Consider the following 21,324-nt stretch of genomic DNA (forward strand, 5'->3'; position numbering starts at 1 on the left):
TGTTTTTAAGCATACTAGTACAAAGGAGCATAGGATTGGTCTCTTTGTAGTTTTGCTGCTCTTTCCTGGAGAAAATTTCTTTCTTCTTTCTTTCTTCCTCCCTTCTTTCCTCTCCTTTATCCTGCATCCACATAGCAGAAATTTAATTAATAGGGAATTAGATGTATCAATTACCCAAAAGAGGGTAAAAACAATGCATTTGTATAGCTAACAGTGGCCTCCAAAGTAAATGCTGATTTTTGCCTCAGGTAGAACTTAAGCAACAGAATTATGTTTCCAGCTACGTTGACTGCCAAAATTGATCATTAGCAGAGCAAACAGACTCCAGAAAGGTCTGCGTCTTCTGGGGGATGCTAAATGTACAAATAAGGAGCTTTTATTAGGTCAGCACTATTATTTTGTTTTCAAATGATTTCCTATTCCTAGAGATTTACATTCAGTTATTTGAACTCTGTGTAATTAAGAGAGATATTTAACTGAGCTTAAGGTTACTTAAAGTAACCAAGCTCCTTTAGTCTCATCGATCTCAGGCTTCAATACCCTCCCACTCGTGTCCATTCTTCCTGGTGTAGAACTTCCTTTGAGGGAAAGGATGAAAACAAATTTAGATTCAGGGCCCCTTCCCCCATGAATGGTCTGCCTCATTTGTCTTTTTCTCCTTGATTCTCCTTTATCATTTTTCCAAGCATCAGTCCACTAGGCCTGTATCGGGCCAGTAAGCCTCGTCTAGCTCATTCCAGCGTTTTGTGCCGTGTTTATATCTGCACTGCATCAAGATTTTTCTTCCATCATCTTCTTCTACTCACACTTCTTCCCTGGCAACCATACCTTCACATACCCTACAAAGTAGAGACTTCTTTCCCAACAGATTTCCCTGTAGTCATAACAAAACCTATCTTGCCAAAAGACCACGCAGCTAAAAACTTGTACCAGACAATACACCTGACTCCCCAAAGCTGCTTTTTGGCAGCTGATAGAGACACTGATCGTTCATATCCACAGAAATCATGATGCCTGCGGATGATCCGAGACTTCTCTCCCCAAGTGTTGTGTATGATCCCAAATAAGGGGTTTCATCTGGATAGCCACATGAAGGAGGTGTCTGGAGGAGTGCGGAGAGAAGCACCAGACATTCAGAATGTTCTATGTTGCTCTACCTCATTTTCTGGAATCTCTGTAATGTTTGACTTTTAGGTCTTAGCTTTAAAAAAAAAAAAATGAAATAAAGAATAAGCTTTGACTGACGATGCTAAAACTACTTTAAATGTGTTCTAAGACGGTGCTTTAAAATTTCCCCCACAACACTGTTGACCTATGTGAGATGCAGGTACTTTAAGAAATGTCTCTGGAAGACTGTATCTGAGGCAGTTTATGAGCTGAAGCCAAGGCTGAAGCATTGCTAAGGGAATCTGTTTCCCTGGGATACTAATTAACTCCAAATATTGCATATAAATTAAGCCAGCAGCTACTGAAAGAAGCAACTTACAGGAGAGGAAAATCTGAATGGCTTTAAAAGAAAAGTACTGGGGCACCTGGGTGGCTCAGTGGGTTAAAGCCTCTGCCTTCAGCTCAGGTCATGATCCCAGGGTCCTGGGATCGAGCCTCGCATCGCGCTCTCTGCTCAGCGGGGAGCCTGCTTCCTCCTCTCTCTCTCTCTGCCTGCCTCTCTGCCTGGTTGTGATCTCTGTCTGTCAAATACATAAATAAAATCTTAAAAAAAAAAAAAAAAGTACTACCTTCTGATTAGAGAAAAAGGCATCAGGGACACGGGAAGAACCCTTTTCCTTCTGACCCAGCCCTCTATTTTCTTTCTAGAACCTTCTACCCTTTACTCTTTCCTTTTGTTTTCCTTTCTCCACATTGGCAGGTGTGATTTATTGGATCACTGACTAGGGAAAGGGTTTCTTCCCCAAGGGGACCTGTTCTCTCTTGTCTCTTTAATAAGGAAGTTGTTCTCTAGATAGGTGCCCTCCCGGGTCTACTCTCTAACTCTTCGGTATAAGAATCCCAAACTCCTCCCTGGAGATTCTGACTCTAGGGCAGGGCCTTGGAATCTGGTGTTGCCCAATTATGGCTCTTAGGAGCCAAAGTCTGGGAAACACTGCCTCCCCCTCTAAGAATAAGACACAGTCCCTGCCCCTGCACTGGGGCATGTGCAGGTGTGAGGGGGTAAAAACGGTTCAGAAGGGAAGTTGTTAGCCACTGAAGCCTGCAGCTTACAGCACCCCTGCCGGACAGCTTTCCTTGTTTTGCTGCTAAATGACTTAAGCTTAGTTGTTAGAATCAAGAGTTGCCTTTTTTATTTTCAATGTGCAAATAGAAGGAGATAAATCACTTATTTTAGGTAAACCTACTGCTGCCTGACTTCCTACTTTTAATTGGACTACAGTATAACCACTCACTAGCCAGCACCTTCTCGGGGGGCAACACCCCTAATCTTAGGTTTTGTTTTGAACATGATGACCTTTTCTGATCCTCTCAATAACTTCAGCCAAGTTCATCCAAGGCAGGGAGGAAAACAGCCAAAATAAACACATCCATGGGACCTCCACCAACCCAGGTGTTGATATGGGTTTGTACAGAAATCCGCTGTGATCTAAGTCATCTCCTTTTCTTGTAACAGTCACCTGTCCCAAAAAAGGACTACATAGACATTTCTGTTGAGGCCTAAAGGCACACGCATGTTATCCCCATAGCCTTCTGGAATAAATGAAAATAGTGTCCATTATTTGTGGCTTTATCCCTCTACAGTTTGAAAGTTCAACCGCTTAGGCATGATCTAGTTAAAACTACAGACTATGAGTTGCCCAAGGCATTAATAGCCACCAGCATTGCCCATTGCCCATGTGTTATTGAATTAAATGTGGGTTTGCTATAAATAGCTTGTCGAGAATACAGAAACAGTAACACCACGTCATGCCCACCTCCCCTAACCTTAGGAACAATTACAGCAAGGGGCTGCTCTAAGAAAAGGCAAACATACCCTATGCAATAGCAGAATGTCTCTGCTCATGAAATTAGAAATTACTTCTGAGTATCATGGTCCTGAATTTTATTTTTCAAACTTGACCTTGAGCTTATTTATCAATTGTTACTTCCATTTGATTGTACAGAGCCTCTCACTTCTCTTGACCAATTTCACACATTTGCTTACATCTCTTAGCAAAAAAAAAAAAAATTAATTGATGAAAACATTCTTGTAAGCCAGCTATCATTCAAGAATGGATTCCAGAAAGGTTTCTCTATTAGTTCTCTAGAGGTGATACTTAAATTTATATGGCTGCGAAGGAAATCGTGAGGTAGGAGAGGCAAGGACTCGTGTACAAGGGACGTTAGTCAGGCGTCATTCATTTAACAAAGACAGAAATTCATGTGAAATGGTCCTTGGCCAACCAACTACAGCTGACTCTTGAACAACACAGGGGTTCAGGGTGTCAAACCCCTGCACAGCTGAAAATCCACATATAAAATTTGACTCCCCAAAAACTCTACTAAGAGCCTACCATTGACCAGAAGCCTTACTGGTAAAATAAACAGCCAATGAACATATACCTCATATGTAATGTGTTTTATATACTGTGTTCTTATAATCAGTCAGCTAGAGAAAAGAAGATGCTAAGAAAATCACAAGGAAGAGAAAACCCGTTTACAGTACTGTACTGTCTTGAAAAAAATCCACACAGGAGTGGACCCATGCAGCACAGTCCCATGTTGTTCAAGGGTCTTCTGTATTTCCTTAGAATCTTGGTTTTAAAGGACTCTGAAATGTCAGTGCTTCCTGAAAAGTACGGGGAAGGGCACTGAATTGATGATAGGGAAACACGGTTTCGAGTCCAAGGGGGTTCTTGTTCTGAATGATCCTAGGGATACTTTTGGATAATCATTTCCCTTCTCTCCTTCAGTTCTGTCTCCAGTTAAATGGAAGAAAAAAATATATATATGTCCTACCCCATACAGTAGCTCTGAGGAATGACTGTGCAGCTCGCCTCCAATACAGTAGATCAGGTTCCAAGGGATGTGAACGAGTTCTCCATGTGTCAAGCGCTAAGGACAGGGTTACCAGGAACCTTTAGTCTTCTATGAAATGAGCCAAGTCTTTACCTAAAAGTTCAACTCAAATACCAATATTCAAAAGATAGGGCAAGGACTTTCATTCCAAAAGAAATGAGAAATTATCTAGCGTAGGCCAAAATCCCCAAAAACGGGATGCCCTGAGAAAGGCTGGGACTCTGACCACTGAGGCCGCATATACCACAGAACGCCCATCTTCCCATTAAAGCCAACTAAGAACCAATGGTGGCTCCATCATTCCATGGCCAAGACCCCAGAAGTAGCAAAGCAAGGCTCTGAATAATTCACAATAGTGAATGGTAGACAGGAATGCTCTGAGAGCTTACCTACCTCATTTTTTTCTTGATTTCTTACTTATTTCTTCTTGCAAAGTCAAATGATACACAAAAAGAACACCTCTTAGTGATAAACATGTAAGCATCTATTGATACGTCTGTCAGAGTCAATTACACTATCAAGAAAGCAAGTTTACATTAAGACCGAAAGTCCATTTAATGTGTTATTTCTGGTGCATTTTTTTCCTGCCGTGAATGAGAATAAGATAGAAGATGCAAAATAATAAAACTGGGAGACCGGAGCATAGAATACAAGATAGATACAAATCTACACATAACCCTAATGCACCGAGAGATCTTCTGGACAAAGAAGGTTTCGTTCCAACTTGCTGCTTGTTTTGATGCAAATGTAGGATGTACCGTGGCCCAGAAGCCTAGAGCCTCCAGTGGGCCCAACGCAGTCATCATAAGCTATTCTCTGTTAGGATTTCGATTTCAGAGTCAACGTATGTCTTGGCAGCAAGAATCATTATGCCTGGTGCAGGTAAACCAAGGCAAAGGCCCTTTGGAAAAATACAAAATATTTACCTAGCAACTCCTAGTGAACCACATGTGTGCTGCATACTGATGAGTGGTAGCCGATGGTTCTGGAAAATTCACTACGGAAGAAAAACAAACACGGCCCTATACAGTAAGGCTACAGCATTATGCCTTTGCAGCTCGGGACAAGAGAAATCTACTACTGCCCGGCAGAGAACGAGCCCGGTGGCCTGACAGCCGTGATGTGGCAGGCTGCCTTTCTTCTTTTGTCCCCCAAATAAACAATAAAATAATAAGACAAGTGAATATCCCAGGAAAACTCCCGTCTGATTCAAAACTCATCTTCAGAGCTGTCGGCTAAGAGCATGACTCGGTCTTGCATGCTGTTGAATTCTCTCTGCTGGGGAAAGAGAAACAGAGGAGCGTTAAGCCCTTTCTGCTGCAGAGCAAAACTGAAAAACAGGCCCCTTGAAAAGGCAGCCCACCACAGGCAGCGGCAGCGGCTGCTAAGGCAAACCACTGGGCATTTACCGTTCCTGCCTCATTAAACCCCGTGTGCTTTATTAAGCAAATCAGCAAAGCAATGCCTGTTCTGAAACGGCTGAGGTTTTGCTGTTGTGGTCTCCATACCTTTCTTTTATGCCTTTTGAAGCCGTTTCTCCTTCGGCGATTCATAACCTTAATGCTGTAGAGAGCTCCTAAGATGAACAGGGCGCCGGCTATCCCGACCCCGACAGGAACCAGCATCCCAGACATGTAGCCAGCCTGCACGGAAAAGGAGGCGTCCATTAGGAGGCTACATTGACCACAGCCCAGGGTTTCTCCTTTCTGCCAGATGGCAGCAGGCTTTTAAATACCTGGAATTCTCCTACTTGCTTTGTCATAAACTAGCACCTAGAATAAAGGGAGAAGGCAAGAGAGAGAACAGTAGGACTATTTGGGGAAAGTTCAAGTATTTAGAAGAAGTACTGAAATTAATCACCCGGACCTCGTGGCACCTAGAGCTGCTTGCTTATGCACATTTGTCAACATCAGGTTTTGGTGGCAGAAGAATAATTTGTATCAAAGATGGATGAAGTAAGCTTCTGAGAATGCCAAGACTATTAAAATGCTCACAATCTCAGCTGCCTTACAGTAAGAAAGGGAAGAGGAAGGATGCTTGGTGTTGGGGGCACAGGCAGAAAAGACAAGGAGGGGAGAGGATATACACATAAGGTGGGATTTATAGGAAAGGAGAAATCTGCCCAGTGGACAAGACCAAAGTTGGGGCTTGGGAGGGAATTCTGAGCATCCCCAGCCCCCAAAGGAAAGAAGTAGCAGAGTAAAGGGCAAAGATCACTACCAGCAACAGTGGCACTTCCAAAAGAACCTGGAGGTGTGGTATCTGGTGTGTCTCCAATGTCCCCAAGGTGTCTCTATGGATACGTTGGCTCTAAGTGAGCACCATGATGTCCACACATCCCTCGGCTTAGGTAAGTAGCTCCAGATCTTCCCAAGCTCAGGGGAAGGCCATCATCCTAAAGGTGCTCCCTGCATCTTGGCCAATATGACACCTCGGGGCCACAGCATCATGTACTTACCTGGAGCCCTTTCACGGAGGAACATGACACTGGTTTGCCCTTGAAGAAGGCCCCTGCTAGAAGCCTACCCAGACAAAATACATCAAAAATTAAAATTTTTAAATAAAATCTTAAAAAAAAAAAAAAAAGGGGGGTGCCTGGGTGGCTCAGTGGGTTAAGCCGCTGCCTTCGGCTCAGGTCATGATCCCAGGTCCTGGGTTCGAGCCCCGCATCAGGCTTTCTGCTCAGCAGGGAGCCTGCTTCCTCCTCTCTCTCTGCCTGCCTCTCTGCCTACTTGTGATTTCTCTCTGTCAAATAAATAAATAAAATCTTTAAAAAAAAATTAAAATTTTTAGGTTTTAGAGGGTCATTATGCAGGGGTGGGGAGGAGCCCACAAGTCTGTTCATTTGTTTGACTATTTCTAAAATTTCTAATATAGGACAAACTATTTCAAGTACCTTTCAGAATGAGCCAAAATCTGAGAGGGACATAGAATAAAGTTTTTTAAAAAAGTGCTGAAGTGTGCAGACTGTGATGCTTTCCCAGCGTTTCCAAGACTAAATCAGAGGATTACACGAGCCCTTCTACAATTGTAGCTCCCCCTCCGTGCACACAGCCAGCTCACTCACTGGGTTCTGTTTTCCAGAGTCTTGTGTTAGGGCAGAACACGGAAATTTTTCCATTAATTTGAGAACAATAGCATTGTTCATCAGCATACTAAGTGTTTTTCTCCAAGAAACAAAGCCCAGTCACTTTTCAACAAATTAATATGCTTTGCAGAAACCTAAACTTTTTCTGAAGTTCTTCCAGATCTACTTAAGGGCTTATAAAACTGTAATTTTCCATGTGGGAAAATACTGGACAAGAGCAAAGTCTTGGTACTCTCATAAGAGCTGTGAATATATTGCTTTAAAACCACCATTCCCAATACATGGAAACAATGTACGTATTGAAATATGATCAGATTTAAGCCCCGGAGATTAGACTCGAAAGAGGTGTACATCAGAGGATGATAACTTGAGCTGTCGGAAGTTTGGCTTGATCAATCTCTGTGTGGGTCTCCTTGTGCTGTGTAACTTCAACCCACACCCAAGAGCATGACTATTCCAACATGCTTCACTCTTTCTCATACTTCTTATTTACACATTTAGATTTCTAGTTTCTAGAGCTTTAATTGGGAGATGGAGAGGAGAAGTGAGTTGGGGGAAATTGGAGGGGGAGACAAACCATGAGAGACTGTGGACTCTGAGAAACAAACTGAGAGTTTCGGAGGGGAGGTGGGTTGGGGGTGGGTGAGCCTGGTGGTGGATATTAAGGAGGGCACGTATTGCATGAAGCACTGGGTGAGGTGCATAAACAATGAATTATGGATTACTAAAAAAATTTAAATTAAATTAAATTTTTTAAAAAATCATGCAGATTTCCCCAAAATTCAATTAATCTCTCTCTCCCCTCTTTTGTCCCCTCCTGTGTGGTATGTGTGTGTGTGTGTGTGTGTGTGTGTGTGTGTGTGCGCTGCCTATGTTTGAAATTATAGTTAAAAGATGTGATCCAAAAAAATAAAAATAAAAAATAAAAGATGCAATCCAAGTAACCTCTCTTCTTCCAATATATTTTAACCATTCTTCTTTCAACACTAATGGAGAATAGGCTCTTCTTTTAGAATTGGCCATGACTTGGAGCACCTAGGTGGCTTAATCAGTTAAGTGTCTACCTTCAGCTCAGGTCATGATCCCAGCATCCTGGGATCAAGACCCAAGTCCGGCTCCCAGCTGAGTGGGGAGTCTCCTTGTTCCTCTACCCCTCACCTCCCCCAACTCAGGCTCATGTGCTCTCTCTCATAAATAAATTAAATATTTTTAAAAAAAAAAGAATTTCCCAAGACTTGTTTCCTACACAGATGAAAACAAATAAGACCCATGAACATATTTTCTAAGTTATAAACCCTATCTAGTGCCTCTTCTCTGGTCAGAATCATTGGACGTTCAAGTACCTGCCCAGATAACAGCCTGAGAAGGACATAGCTGCGCCTGTGTATACGCCGAGTGAGAATGCATAACTTGAGTCTCATCATGAGGAAACACACAATAAACCTAAAATGAAGACTATTCTATTTTTTTAAAGGACTATATTTTTTTGAAAGTCAGTGTCATGAAAGACAAAAGATGGCTATAAAAATGTTCAAGAGCATAGGAAAATAACGAATCATGACAACTAAATGTGTTACATGACCCTAGACTAGATCCTATACTGGAGAAGAAAAATGCTTTTAGAAAGGTATTTTGAGTTTGTTGAAAAAAACTGAAATATGGATGCCAGATTTGATAAAAAGTACTGTATCAATGTTAAATGCACTCAAGCTGGAAACTGTACCATGTCTGCTAACAGAATATTCCCATTTGTAGGAAATACACACTAAAGCATTTGAAGTAAAAGCACCATGGTATATGCAACTTATTCTCAAATAGTTCAGAATTAAAAAAAAAAAAAAAAAAAAAAAAAAAGGAGGCAGAGATGGGCAGACAGACCAGCAAATGATAAACAAAATGGGGTAAAATATTACAAACAAGTACATCTGGGTAAAAAGTATGGGGCATTCTTTGTACCTATTCTTATATCTTTTTTTTTTTATAAAACTGAAAATAGTTCCAAATAAAAAAGTTTTGCATTTTTAAAGTAGATTGTAAGTCAAAATATGACTAGATATAGTTAATTTTTGTTTGTGTTAGTGTTGGGTTTTTGTTGGCTTTGTATTACATTCATGAGAAAGGTATCCTTCTTTCTTAGGATAATGTATTGGTTCAAAAACATCTGTTTTCAAGAAAAGTATAAGAAAACCTAACAATATGCTGTACTGTCTAAAGTCTGCTGAGTTAGGACAATGCCCTTACATTGCTTTGCAACAGTGGCTCTCAGACTTGAGCATCTATGAAAATTGCCAGCAAGACTTGTTGAAACAGACTGCTGGGCCCCGTCCCAGAGTTTTTGACTCAGTAGGTATAGGGTGGGGCCCAAGAATTGCATTTCTAGCAAGTTCCCAGGTGATGCTGATGCTGCTGGTCCAGACCACACTTGAGAATCAGCATTATGCAATATAGTCTGGATCATCCATTTTCTGGGTTATTTCCTAAAACTAGAAGAAACAGAATGATCTTGGTGACAAAACAACAGGGTTGGTCTTTATGACCCAACTAAAGTTGCTATGCCTCTCAATTTTGAGAAGCATTTTAGATGTTGAAAAGACATACCATTAGGTAGCCAAGTTAGGATTTGCCTAACAAGCATGACTAACTTGGACATTAAGACGGAAAGAAGAGTAATGATGGAATGAGTACAGGGACTGACCCTCAGAGGCCATTCACCTCTTCTCCCAGAGCAAGAACCTCCCATTTCGGCTGGGCTCGGAGTAACAATCACTGCTCCCTGACTTTTGTGCAGCTGTATGTGACCGTGTGATCTATTGCACTCAGAAGAGAATACATTAGTGGCAGGTACGGCTTCCCAACATGCTCTTCAAGAGGGGAGCACAGCCTTCATCCCCCATGTTTTGAGAATGAGAGTGCCTTTATCTTCCCTTTTAAGAGGGAACAGGTGTCTTTGCCTTCCCTTTTCCTCCATCCCCTGGCTAGAATTTGGACCTAGCTAAGTTGGAACTGCCATCCAGGACCTTTAGGTGACCTTGGGAATGAAGATGACAAATGGTGGAGCATCAAATTAAAGGAGCCTGAGCCCCTGCCACAGTGTTGCTCCCCATTAACCCTTGACTGCTACCTCCAGACTCATAAATGAGAGACAAACTTCTATCTTGGTTAGCCATTGTCATTGAGGTTCGCTGTCATTCATAGCTGATCTTAATCCTAGCTTAAACCTAGCAGAGGGAGAGGGATAAACAGACTCCCTGCTGAGCAGGGAGCTGGACATGGGGCCTTGATCCCAGGACCCTGGGATCATGATCTGAGCCAAAGGCAGATGCTTAACCGAATGAAACACCCAGGCGTCCCCAGAACTTTTTAGAACACTATTCTTTCTAGAGCCAAACTAACTTCACAGAAATACCAATATTAGGTACAACTGAATAACACTAAACTGAGAAGATGTCCTGGTTGGCCAAAGAGCCCGTTAAATAAATATTTAATTTCCAGTTCTAAGGGATTCTGTGACTTTTTCATCAAAGAGGCAATAGTTTTGCTCTCAAATAGTTACTGAAGATAATGACTAACAAGACTTTTATGGATGAGAGTCAACTAACTAGTTAGCTATGGGGGGAGGGGGTAGCACGAGAACAAGAAAGAGAGGAGGATAAATATATATGTACACATGTATGTGTGTGTACACCTATGAACGTGTGTCACAGCTAAGTGTAGAATATTTTAATCACATGGGAAGAGGGAATCTTGGAAAGATTATGGTGAATCCCTCCAAGAAAAAGTCAAAATATGAAGAAATAGGTGTCAAATAAGCCAAACACAGTATCTCTATTTTTTTAATTAAGATATACTGAAAAAAACACTCCAGAAGAGAGGGCTGGAAAATCTCAAAATAATTCAGAAAACTAAGGGTCACACATAAAATTATTTCTCTTGGTTAAAATGATAGCAAGAAGGTGCCAGGCCTTTGAGACAAGATAAGAAGGGTCTACAGAAATAGAAAATACAGCCTTTCTATAAAGCTGCACAGATTTTTTTTTTAATTGTGATAAAGCTATCTATAGATACAGGTAAGAAATTTTGCAATATCCAACTTCAAAACTGGAGACATTCAAAAATTTATTCTCTTAAGGGTTTTCTGGTGTACTTTTTTACACAGAAGATATTTTCTACAGAAACAATGATATATGGATTCCTAAATTAATCTACCAAAGCCTATTTCCTTTTCATTGCATCCTATTTTCTCCTGAAACATGACAAGAAGCACTACTAATATAAGTGTGTTCGGTTCTTAACTTTTGAGCTTTATTTCCCCCCAAATCCTGCTCAGTCCATCCAGTCATACCTCCCTTAGACAACTGGACCTGTTACAGATACCAAAACGGCCTCCAATAACCCCAACATGCTTAAAATTTTTCAGCATCCCTTTCATAAGTATGACCACAGAACAGTCTCATTCTCAAAAACCATCTATGCTAAATTTTACTGAGAAGCACAAAGAGAGTAATGCGACTTAATATAATCATACAATTTTCATTGTAATTTATTCTTTAACAATAAGCTGCAGCAAAATAAATATTAGTTATCCAAATATGGGGAGAACTGACTCTAAATAATAAAAAAGATATGGAATACCATCAACAGAAGTATATGTCGGGACTGCTGATTTAAAGGTAACTCAGTATGTGGTAGTTGAAAAGATTTACATTCACTAAACCCCCAGTTAAATCTGAGCTGAGTTATAGTAATGATATCTGACACAGGCTACAGCAAGGAATTCAGAATTCCATCAATATTTTTATGAGTAATTCCAGTTTAAAATTCTAAGGTAACTAAAAAATGTAAACTTGGAGAGTGTTGAAAATTAAAAGAAAGTGAAAAATAGGAACCTGGAAGGAAGTTAATATGGTCCATCACAGACATGGATGGCAGAATTAATGCGTGAGAGAAATATTTTTCTATAGTTGCCCATTCCAGGCAAGTTAGCCCTTTGCTACCCAGTATGTAGTAGCACTGTGAGAGACTACATAAAAGTTGATCTAAGGAGAGTGCTCAGGCACCCAGGTGTTTTTACTCTAAACCACCCCCACTATGGTTTAAGGATGCTCTTTCCATCCCAAACTTTTATTCTTAACTCAAGTCCATCGATTTTTGCCTTGGGTCAGAAGAATCAATGCCTCCCAAAATCCAAGGTATTTCTTCCTCATACAGGAGGATCAGTCTTACAAGAACCTGGCATCAGGTTATTGGGCACTGGGACAAGAAATAGCCAGAAAAACTGGGATCACACTGCTGATCCCTAGAAGAAATTCCACCTGGATATGTCAAGGAAATTTTCCAGCTGTCGTAGTAGATGATGCCTTCATAACAAGGATGGTGCTCCAAAGAATAAGGTGTCCCTTGTGTTGTACAAGAAGGAACTGAAAGGGCAGGTCTTCCTTCTTGTTGGGTACCTGGAAGTAGCCTTGTATCTTTGCACAGATTACCAGAATCAGAATGATGAATTAAGGCTCCATTACTCTGACAATCTTTTATTTGACAAAGCCATGCCCTTTAAGATAAATTCAAAGGAAGAAAATACTTCTCTTACCTTGTCTTTTAGTTTTTCCATCCAGCTTCTCACTAGGGAAAATAAGAGAATAAAACATAAATATCCATCTTTTTACTTATATTTCATTGAGTTAATTTGAGAACTTACATTTCATGGTATTAAGTTAATTTGATGCACTGATTTTATTGGATGAAATACAGTGAAAGGGTCAACAGTATTAACATGACATTAATAGTCTTATTTTTATTCTTATTTGTTTAAAAATGCAATGGAAAGCACAAACATACCTTCACATCATCATTAAATGAACAGAGAATATTTTTTTTAAAAGATTTTATTTATTTATTTGTCAGAGAGAGAGAGAGAGGGAGAGAGAGCAAGCACAGGCAGACAGAATGGCAGGCAGAGGCAGAGGGAGAAGCAGGCTCCCTGATGAGCAAGGAGCCCGATGTGGGACTCGATCCCAGGATGCTGGGATCATGACCTGAGCCGAAGGCAGCTGCTTAACCAACTGAGCCACCCAGGCGTCCCTGAACAGAGAATATTTTTATTTGTTAAACATATTTGTATTACTACTGAAGGCTTTTGGGGGGTGGGTCTGGGAAAGGAGACAGAAAATCACTTTTAAAGTATCAGCTTCATTCCCAACCCAAGCACCACCAAATAAATAAATAAACTAATCAATTAATTTACTAATTAATTATCAAGTTCATTTCTTATCTGACATTTTCTCTTTAACATTACTCATCTTTCCCAGTTTTTAAGCTCAGTGGGTATTCTGCACTCAAGTCAACATCCCAGCAAAGTAAGTACGACGGGGCGATGGGTGGGCCAGCACTGTTCGGCACTGGCTCCAAAGAGAAGCATTTGCATCCACAATTAAGAAAAAAAAAACTGACCAAATGCAAAAAGAGGAATTATTTCTGAAATACATATAGCTTGCAAACTGAACAACGCCATCACAATACAACCACTATCAAAAAAAAATAAATAAAGGCAATAATCAAGTAACAGCTTAAAAAGCCACTGAAAAGGACTACATCAACCATGAAATGTTAAGTAGACCATTATTACAACCATTTGGAAGTACATACGCCAAGAATAGAACAAATATCATTCAAAATGAAAACATGTGTTAGAAGGACCATGGGGTTTTTTTTCTTTCATTTAAATTTTAGTTAGTTAATATATAATGCAATATTGGTTTCAGGAGTAAAATTCAGTGATTCATCACTTACATACATCACCCTTGGCTCATCACAACAAGTGACCTCTTGAATACCCATCACCCATCTAGCCCATCCCCCACCCACCTCCCTCCACCAAGCCTCAGTTTGTTCTGTATCAATAAGAGTCTCTTATGGTTTGGGATGCCTGGGTGGCTCAGTCAGTTAAGTGTCCAACTCTTGATTTTGGCTCAGGCCATGGTCTCAGGGTCATTAGATCAAGCCCTGAATTGTCTCCATGCTAAGCATAGAACCTGCTTAAGATTCTCTCCTTTCCCTCTGCCCATCCCACCCTCTCGCTCTTTAAAAAAAAAAAAAAAAGAGTCCCATGGTTTGTATGGCCATATTAAGGACAGTTTGAAGTACGTAATGGGGTTCTTCATCCTTAATTGCTTTTTAAAGTCATAATAATGATTCAACATTGAATAAAAATTCTATTTTGAAAAGCATGGAAAAGGAGAAAAGAAGACAAATATTATCAAAGATTAGTAAGCCAACAAAAACCTTTCAAGATTTCCTTAAATTTCCTTTCCTCTCCAGGACTTTCAACAGATAGGAAGGAAGAACACAGAGGGGCAGACCGAGAAACAGGTCCCAAAAGGCGTAGACAAGGGATTGGCAAACTTTTCCTGTAAAAAGCCAAACAGTAAACATTTAAAGCTTTGTGGGCCATACTATCTCTGTCACAACTACTCAACTCTGCTGTGGCAGTGTGAAAGGACTCAGAGACAGTACATAAATCAATGGGTTTGGCTATATTCCAATAAATGTTACTTATGGACATTGACCTTTGAATTTCATGTAATTTTCATAGGTCACAAATACGTTTCTTTTTATTTCTTTCAACCATATTAAAATATAAAAGACATTCTTTGCTCATGGGCCATACAAAAATGGTTAGCGAGCCAGACTGGTCCACCAGTCACAAGGTGCTGACCCCCTGGCACAGACACACTTTGCCCAAGAAGTTGGTGTCTCCATTTACAGTCTGATTCTAGTAATGATACCTGACATGAGTGATTCCAGCCCACATGTGCACATGGATTGGCCCCTGACAGAGCAGGTTCAAATTTACCTCATCATTTGATCAACAAACCAAAAACAAACATGAAAAGTATGAGGGAAGATTATACTCCAGGAAAAGATGGGGAAACAGACTCAGAGAAGCTAAGAGACTTGCCCACAGTTAACCAGGGAGTAGAGAGTCACTGGAATTCCAACAACTATCTGGTTTAACAACCTATAGGAATAAGACTTCATAACTACCCATTTATTTTGGTGATACCCCCACTCTCCTACTCTCTCAGGTTGAAAATGTGAGCTACCTTCCTTGCACTCTTCTAGCTGCTTCAGTCCCTGGTTTCATTCTCTCATGTCAAGATCCTAGCAAAACCACTCTGCTTTGTCCTTCCTTCAACACTCCTTCTGTCTCCACAGGGATTCAGGCAAAGATGGTGGTGTACAATAAGGACATGATCAGTCACGGGAAGACCAATAGAAGAAAGGGCAGGAACCTTAGAAATGAGGCTAGGGGTTAGTGGCTTCCTGGAGAAGTGAAGACAACCACTGATTTGCTGAGCAACTTTGGAGAAATTAATGAGACTCTGGAACCCTCAGTTTCCTCATATATAAAATGACCATGGTAACATCTGTCTTGCAAGATTGTTGTAAAGATTGGAAATAAGATGTGCCACATGTCTAGGACAGTACTTGGTGTAGAGAAATAAGATTTCAAGAAAAATACTTAATATGTTAAAATGAAAAAATAGGGTATATATAACATGAGCTCAAGTTTGTGGATAAAAATGTTATGTATATAATTGGGGTAACATACATTTAAATGTTAACTAAATTAATAGGTTGTAAAATTATGGGTGATTTTCTTTTCTTCCCTGTATTTTTAGAATTTTCCGAAGTATTTATAATTTCTTACTGCCTTTAAAATAAAAGAACCCCAGAAAATTCTATAAACCCTTGCAAATGGATTAATGGTGGATTGCTGACAGTGAGGAACACAAGGACTTAGGACCCTTCCATTTGGATAATTCCTTAGCCCACGGCTATTGATTCATTCTAATCCCACTGATTCTGGTTTGTTTCCTTTCTTGAAATTTTATTTAACGCAAGTCTGAAAGCACAGAAATATAATGAGGCCTCCTTCTAGCAAGCAGAAGGTACAAAGAAAACGAGAGAACATGGATTGTTAAAAACAGGTTCTCCCTGAAGATATTTGGAAATGATATACCCAATAAAGGATTAATATCCTAAATGTACAAAGAACTTATACAACTCAACACCACAAAAACCCGAATAGTCCAATGAAAAGGAGGCAGAAGACCTGAATAGACATTTTCCCAAAAAGGACATACAAGTGGCAAACAGATACATAAAAAGATGCTCAACATCACTCATCATCAGAGAAATGCAATGAGATATCACCTCCTACTTGTCAGAATGACTAGAATCAAAAAAGATAAGAAATAACAAGTGTTGGCAAGGATGTGGAGAAAAAGGAACTCTTGTGCCCTGTTGGTGGGAATGTAAATTGGCATAACAACTATGGAAAACAGTATGGAGGCGCCTCGAAAAATTGAAAATAGAAATCCCATATGCTCCAGTAATTCCACTACTGGTTATTTACCCAAAGAAAACAAAAATACTAATTTGGAAAGATATATGCACCCCCTATGTTTATGGCAGCATTATCTACTATAGCAAGATATGGAAGCAGCCCAACCATCCACCACTGATGAATGGATCAGGAAGATGTGGTACACACATACATAACAGAATATTACTCAGCCATGAAAAAGGATGAGTCTTGCCATTTGCAACAACATGGATGGATCTAAAGGGTAGTATGCTAAGTTGAAATAAGTCAGATGATAAATATTATATCAACTCACCTATCTGTGGAATCTAGAAAACAAACAAATGAATGAACGAACAAACAGCAAAAGCAGACCTATAAACACACAGTACAAACTGGTTCTGATGGTTGCCAGAAAGGAAAGGGGTGAGAGGTTGGGCAAAATAGGTGAAAGAGAGTGGGATGATACAGGCTTCCAAGGTGTGGAATAAGTAAGTCCTTGGGGTAGAAGGTACAGCATAGGGAATACAGTCAATGGTACTAGAATAGTTTTTGTTGTATGGTGACAGATGACCTCTACACTTGTGGTGAGCATAGAATAAAGTATAGACTTGTTAAATCACCATGTTGTACACCTGAAACGAATGTAACATTGTGTGTCAACTAGACTTCAGTTTAAAAAAATAAATAAATAAGGCAGTTTTCTCCCTCCTGCTCACTAGTGCCCTCTTATGTATAGGATCCCAGGCTGAGCAATTTGCCCTCTCCTAGTATACCCCCTAGAAAAAGGGAAGAGGGAGAGAAAGAAACTGCAGATAAAATAACATTTCCATGTGTCCTATCAAATGTAAGTATGGTTGGTTTCTAACAGGCCATGGCTGTACAGTATCCCAACTGTTTATTTAGAACGGTATCTTTAATTTCCCTTTATTTCCAACAACAAACATTTAGTGGCTACATTTATGCCAGATGTACCCTTTATTTCCAACAACAAACTTTTAGTGGCTACATTTATGCCAGATAAATTTTCCTTCCCTAAAGAGGAAAGGGATGGGAACCAGAGGAGACTCGGGATTTGTCTGGGTTAACAGTTAAGATTTGTTGGACAACTCACTAAAGCTTACAAGGTAGGTATTGTCATCCCCCATTTTACAGATAAGGAAAATGAAGCTTAAATAAAATGTCAAAAGCCACACAGCTAAAAAGTGGCTGAGCCGGAATTTGAACCCAGGCCATTATGGCTAAAGTAGATGCCTATTTAGTATGCCAGTGGGTTGCTTTGGGGAGGGGTGCGGGTGGGGGACCTAGCATGGCCACTCCTAGCACACGACAGGGCTATTTCTCTTCTGGCGATGAGCGCATACCCACATTGGAGTATCGCCTATCTGTTAACTCTGGCTCGCTCTTTCTGTATTTTCTCCTCCCAGTCTCCTCTCTCTGACTAATGTCCTCTTCCCTCTGCCTCTAGGTGTATCTCCCTCCAACTCTGTCCCTTACTCTGTGGTTTGTCTTTCTTTTCATTCCCCTTTTTCTCTTTTTCTCAGGCTCTGTGTGTGTATATGATTCTGTTGCTTTTTGTATATAACCCACTGAGGAAATATGGCTCTAGAAACCATCTTCAATTAATTAGGGCCATGACTTGGTGGGTATATTAGTCCCCAGCTGCAGCTATCATGAATTCAATGGCCTAAAACAACATCAATTTGTTACTTACATTTCTGGAAGTCAGAAATCCAAAATCAGTCTCAATAGCTAAAGTCAAGGTGTCAGCAGGGCTGACACGTTTCCTTGCTTTTTCCAGCTTCTAGAGGCTGTCTGCAGTCCTTGGCGCATGGCCTCTCCCTCCATCTTCAAAGCCAACAGCACAACACTTCAAATCTCCTCTCTCTAAACTCTGCTTCCTTCATCATATTTTCTTCACTGACTCAGCCCCTCCTACTTCTCTCTTATGAGGAGGACTCTTGTGATAATCTCCCCATTTCTATGTCCTTAACTCAATTACATCTGCAAGGTACCCTTTGTAAGGCAATATATTTGCAGATTCTGGGTTTTAGGATGTGGACATCGTGGGAGGGAGACTAGGTAAATTCCCCAGATTTCCTCAACCCTGAGGAGTGCCCCACACAGCTTCTCAGACATTCCCCAACAGCAAGGAGCCCCAGGAATAATCCCCTCATTCACACCCCCTTTGCTGGCTCTCCAACTACCCTGCCTCGCTTCCTCACTCCCTTGCCATGCTTCCTGAGGTTCCTTTCCAAAAAACTCCCTGCACCCCAATGCAGGCTCAGGGTGTGTCTTTATGGAGAACTCAAACTAAGTCATTAGTCCAGTTCTGCCACCACACAGGAAGGCCTGCCCTGCGCCAGACCAACTTCATTTATTTTGTACATGAAAATAAACTCTTAGAATGAACAGAAGTTAGGCACACGGAAGAAAGGCAAGCTGGCCAAGTTCAAGGCAGACGCCGTCTCCACTGATCTAAACTAATTCTAAATGAAGGGCTTCAGGCTACCCAGATTTATAAGATATACCCATTCCCTAACGTTTGTGTGAGAGGTACTTCATAGCTAGCTCCACTTAGTTCACATTTGACTTTGAAAGGGTTATACATGCCTCTTTTAATAGTGAAATTTTCAATATCATAAGGTGGGAAACTTTATTTGTATGCTAATCAATGAAAAGAGAAATGTATATTCCACCTGAATAAAAAATGCAGTATCAGCACATTGTGCTTTGCTCAAAGTACATGTAACTAAATTTCAATTACAGTGTTTCTGCAGTGTCAAGAAATGAACGGACAGCAGCTCTCTATCCTCCTTGTTATTTAACCATAAGTGCCCCTTCCAGCCTAAGAAACAGCAAAGCTTTTTTTTCCAACTTACATAACACCATTAAGGATAATTAAACTTACTAAGTTTTCAATATTGTCTTCATGTTTTTCCAAAACTCATAAGTCTTTTCAGCACCAAATTATTCTCTAATGATGCTAAATTTACCTGTTTTAAACATCACAGAGAAATTCTATCTGTAATCATTTGCTCTTCACATAATTACAGAACAGAAAGATTCCAATGACTAGGATGACGTACTGCTTTGCTTGCATAGGGCTAAGTGAGCAGCAATCATGCAGCTAAGAAGCAATTAATTCTGCAGGCACCTCACTGAGATTTAGATAGAAGGGTATAACGAGCCCAAAGACCCTAATCTCTACTTTCAAGTAACATTACACATGCCTTTAGCTAACTGCAAGCTGAGGAACTTACTAGATACCTAGTGGGAGGATGCAAAGAGAATGTCTTGTAATCATCTACACGTCTTGCCAGGGTCATTTAGGAACACTAACCGTACTGATGAATTCTACACCATATGGTTACCAGCTCCAGTGAGGAAAAGGCTGTTATGAACTTCATCCATATGGAAAGCCATGATGCATAAATGAAGAAGAAAGCATCCCTCCAGGTGTGTTTTGTTGTTGTTTTTTCCCCCCAAAAGAGAAGCATGATACACAAATTGCTCAGGAAGGAAAAAACACCTTGTCTATGCCCCTCCTCTACACCTGATTAAGAAGGAACAAGAAAATCACTGCGCTTCGTGCAACATTTCCTTGAAAGTTCTGCTAAGCACAGAGGCTTCTGACCTTCTACCACTGCACAGCATCGAGTCCATGCTCAGGGCACCTGCAATTCTCTCCAGCTCACTCTTACTCCTCTCTCTTCATATTTGTACTCTCCGATTTTCATGCCACTGGTGGAAAAAAAATTATTCGGTCTTCCTACGTAACTTCCAATAGAAAGCTGACTGCTTCCTGAAGTGCAGTCTCATCACACTCCCAGGGCAAAGTCAAGTTTGTGTGTGTGCCGCTTGCCAGAGCCACTGAATCCAGAATTTCCCATCTCAGGGTAGATGTGAGGCACTGGTCACCACAGGGTCCCATCAGCCCTGACTGCAGTCCCCTATTCTACGTCTCACGGAATGTGAAAGCCCACTGTAGCGTCATGACAAGGTCCCCACACACCCCTCTCCTTTACGTAAATTTTGGGACTTCCACGGATGAAAGCTATGGCTTGAACAAACAGTGAGCCAAAGAGAAGACCAGCCAGGGAAAAGCTGACGTCTCCTACTTGCGGACGTGCAGGCCTGGTTCTGCACCAACAGCAAGAAGCTTCCGCTTTCTGAGTGTGGTGGCTCCGCCATCAGATAGAGTTGATTAGACCTGGGGACCTGAATAAGTACTAAAGTGGTTTTCAAGGCAGCTTCAAGGTTTGTTTCCGAAAGTTCCACTTACCAGTTCATAACGCGTCACTCGTCGCAATAATGGGCAAATACCAAGCAGCGCTCTCGAGAGAAATGAAGGCAAATCTTTGGTTAAGAGCACCTGAGCACCACACTTAATACACTGAAAGGCAGAGCTTTTCTTCCATCTGAATGGATTACTTAGAAAGAGAGTTGCCCTGAGCTCTTGATCCTTAGGAAAAAACCTACAGGTCTGGGCAGACCGCTCTAGGACAGACAGCAGGTGAACAACCTCGGTCTCTACCTTTGCTCCCTCTAAATCCCCATAAGCAAACTTTGCACACGCTCCCTAGAGCAGCTGTTCCAACTATACACGGAAACTTTTTATTAAGGCAATAGATCCAATCTCCAAGGCCTCATTCTTTAATCATTTCAGTCATACTTCTATTTAGCCAGGTTCTTGAGATTCTTTTTTTTTTTTTAAGATTTTATTTATTTATTTGACAGACAGAGATCACAAGTAGGCAGAAAGGCAGGCAGAGAGAGAGGGAGAAGCAGGCTCCCCACTGAGCAGAGAGCCCGATGCGGGGCTTGATCCTAGGACCCCAGGAGCATGACCTGAGCCAAAGGC

At 40.9% G+C, this 21,324-nt stretch overlaps 1 protein-coding gene across 2 annotated transcripts in view; it reads right to left on the minus strand.

Annotated features, from left to right (window-relative positions):
- Positions 1–5,155: 5,155 nt before the first annotated feature.
- The window catches only part of LOC111139299 (chromosome unknown C14orf37 homolog), a 116,584-nt gene continuing 100,415 nt past the window's right edge, over positions 5,156–21,324 (minus strand). For both annotated transcript variants that reach the window (XM_022491553.1, XM_022491544.1), the window contains 3 exons: positions 12,684–12,715; positions 5,517–5,651; positions 5,156–5,286 (listed from right to left, as the gene is read on the minus strand). In XM_022491553.1, coding sequence (XP_022347261.1) covers positions 5,218–5,286; positions 5,517–5,651; positions 12,684–12,715 — 236 coding nt within the window. In that variant the 3' untranslated portion in view covers positions 5,156–5,217. The remainder of the gene's footprint in view (positions 5,287–5,516; positions 5,652–12,683; positions 12,716–21,324) is intronic.

This window comes from Enhydra lutris, unplaced genomic scaffold (assembly GCF_002288905.1).
Source record: "Enhydra lutris kenyoni isolate GAN:26980312 unplaced genomic scaffold, ASM228890v2 scaffoldscaffold4, whole genome shotgun sequence".
Lineage (NCBI taxonomy): Eukaryota > Metazoa > Chordata > Mammalia > Carnivora > Mustelidae > Enhydra > Enhydra lutris.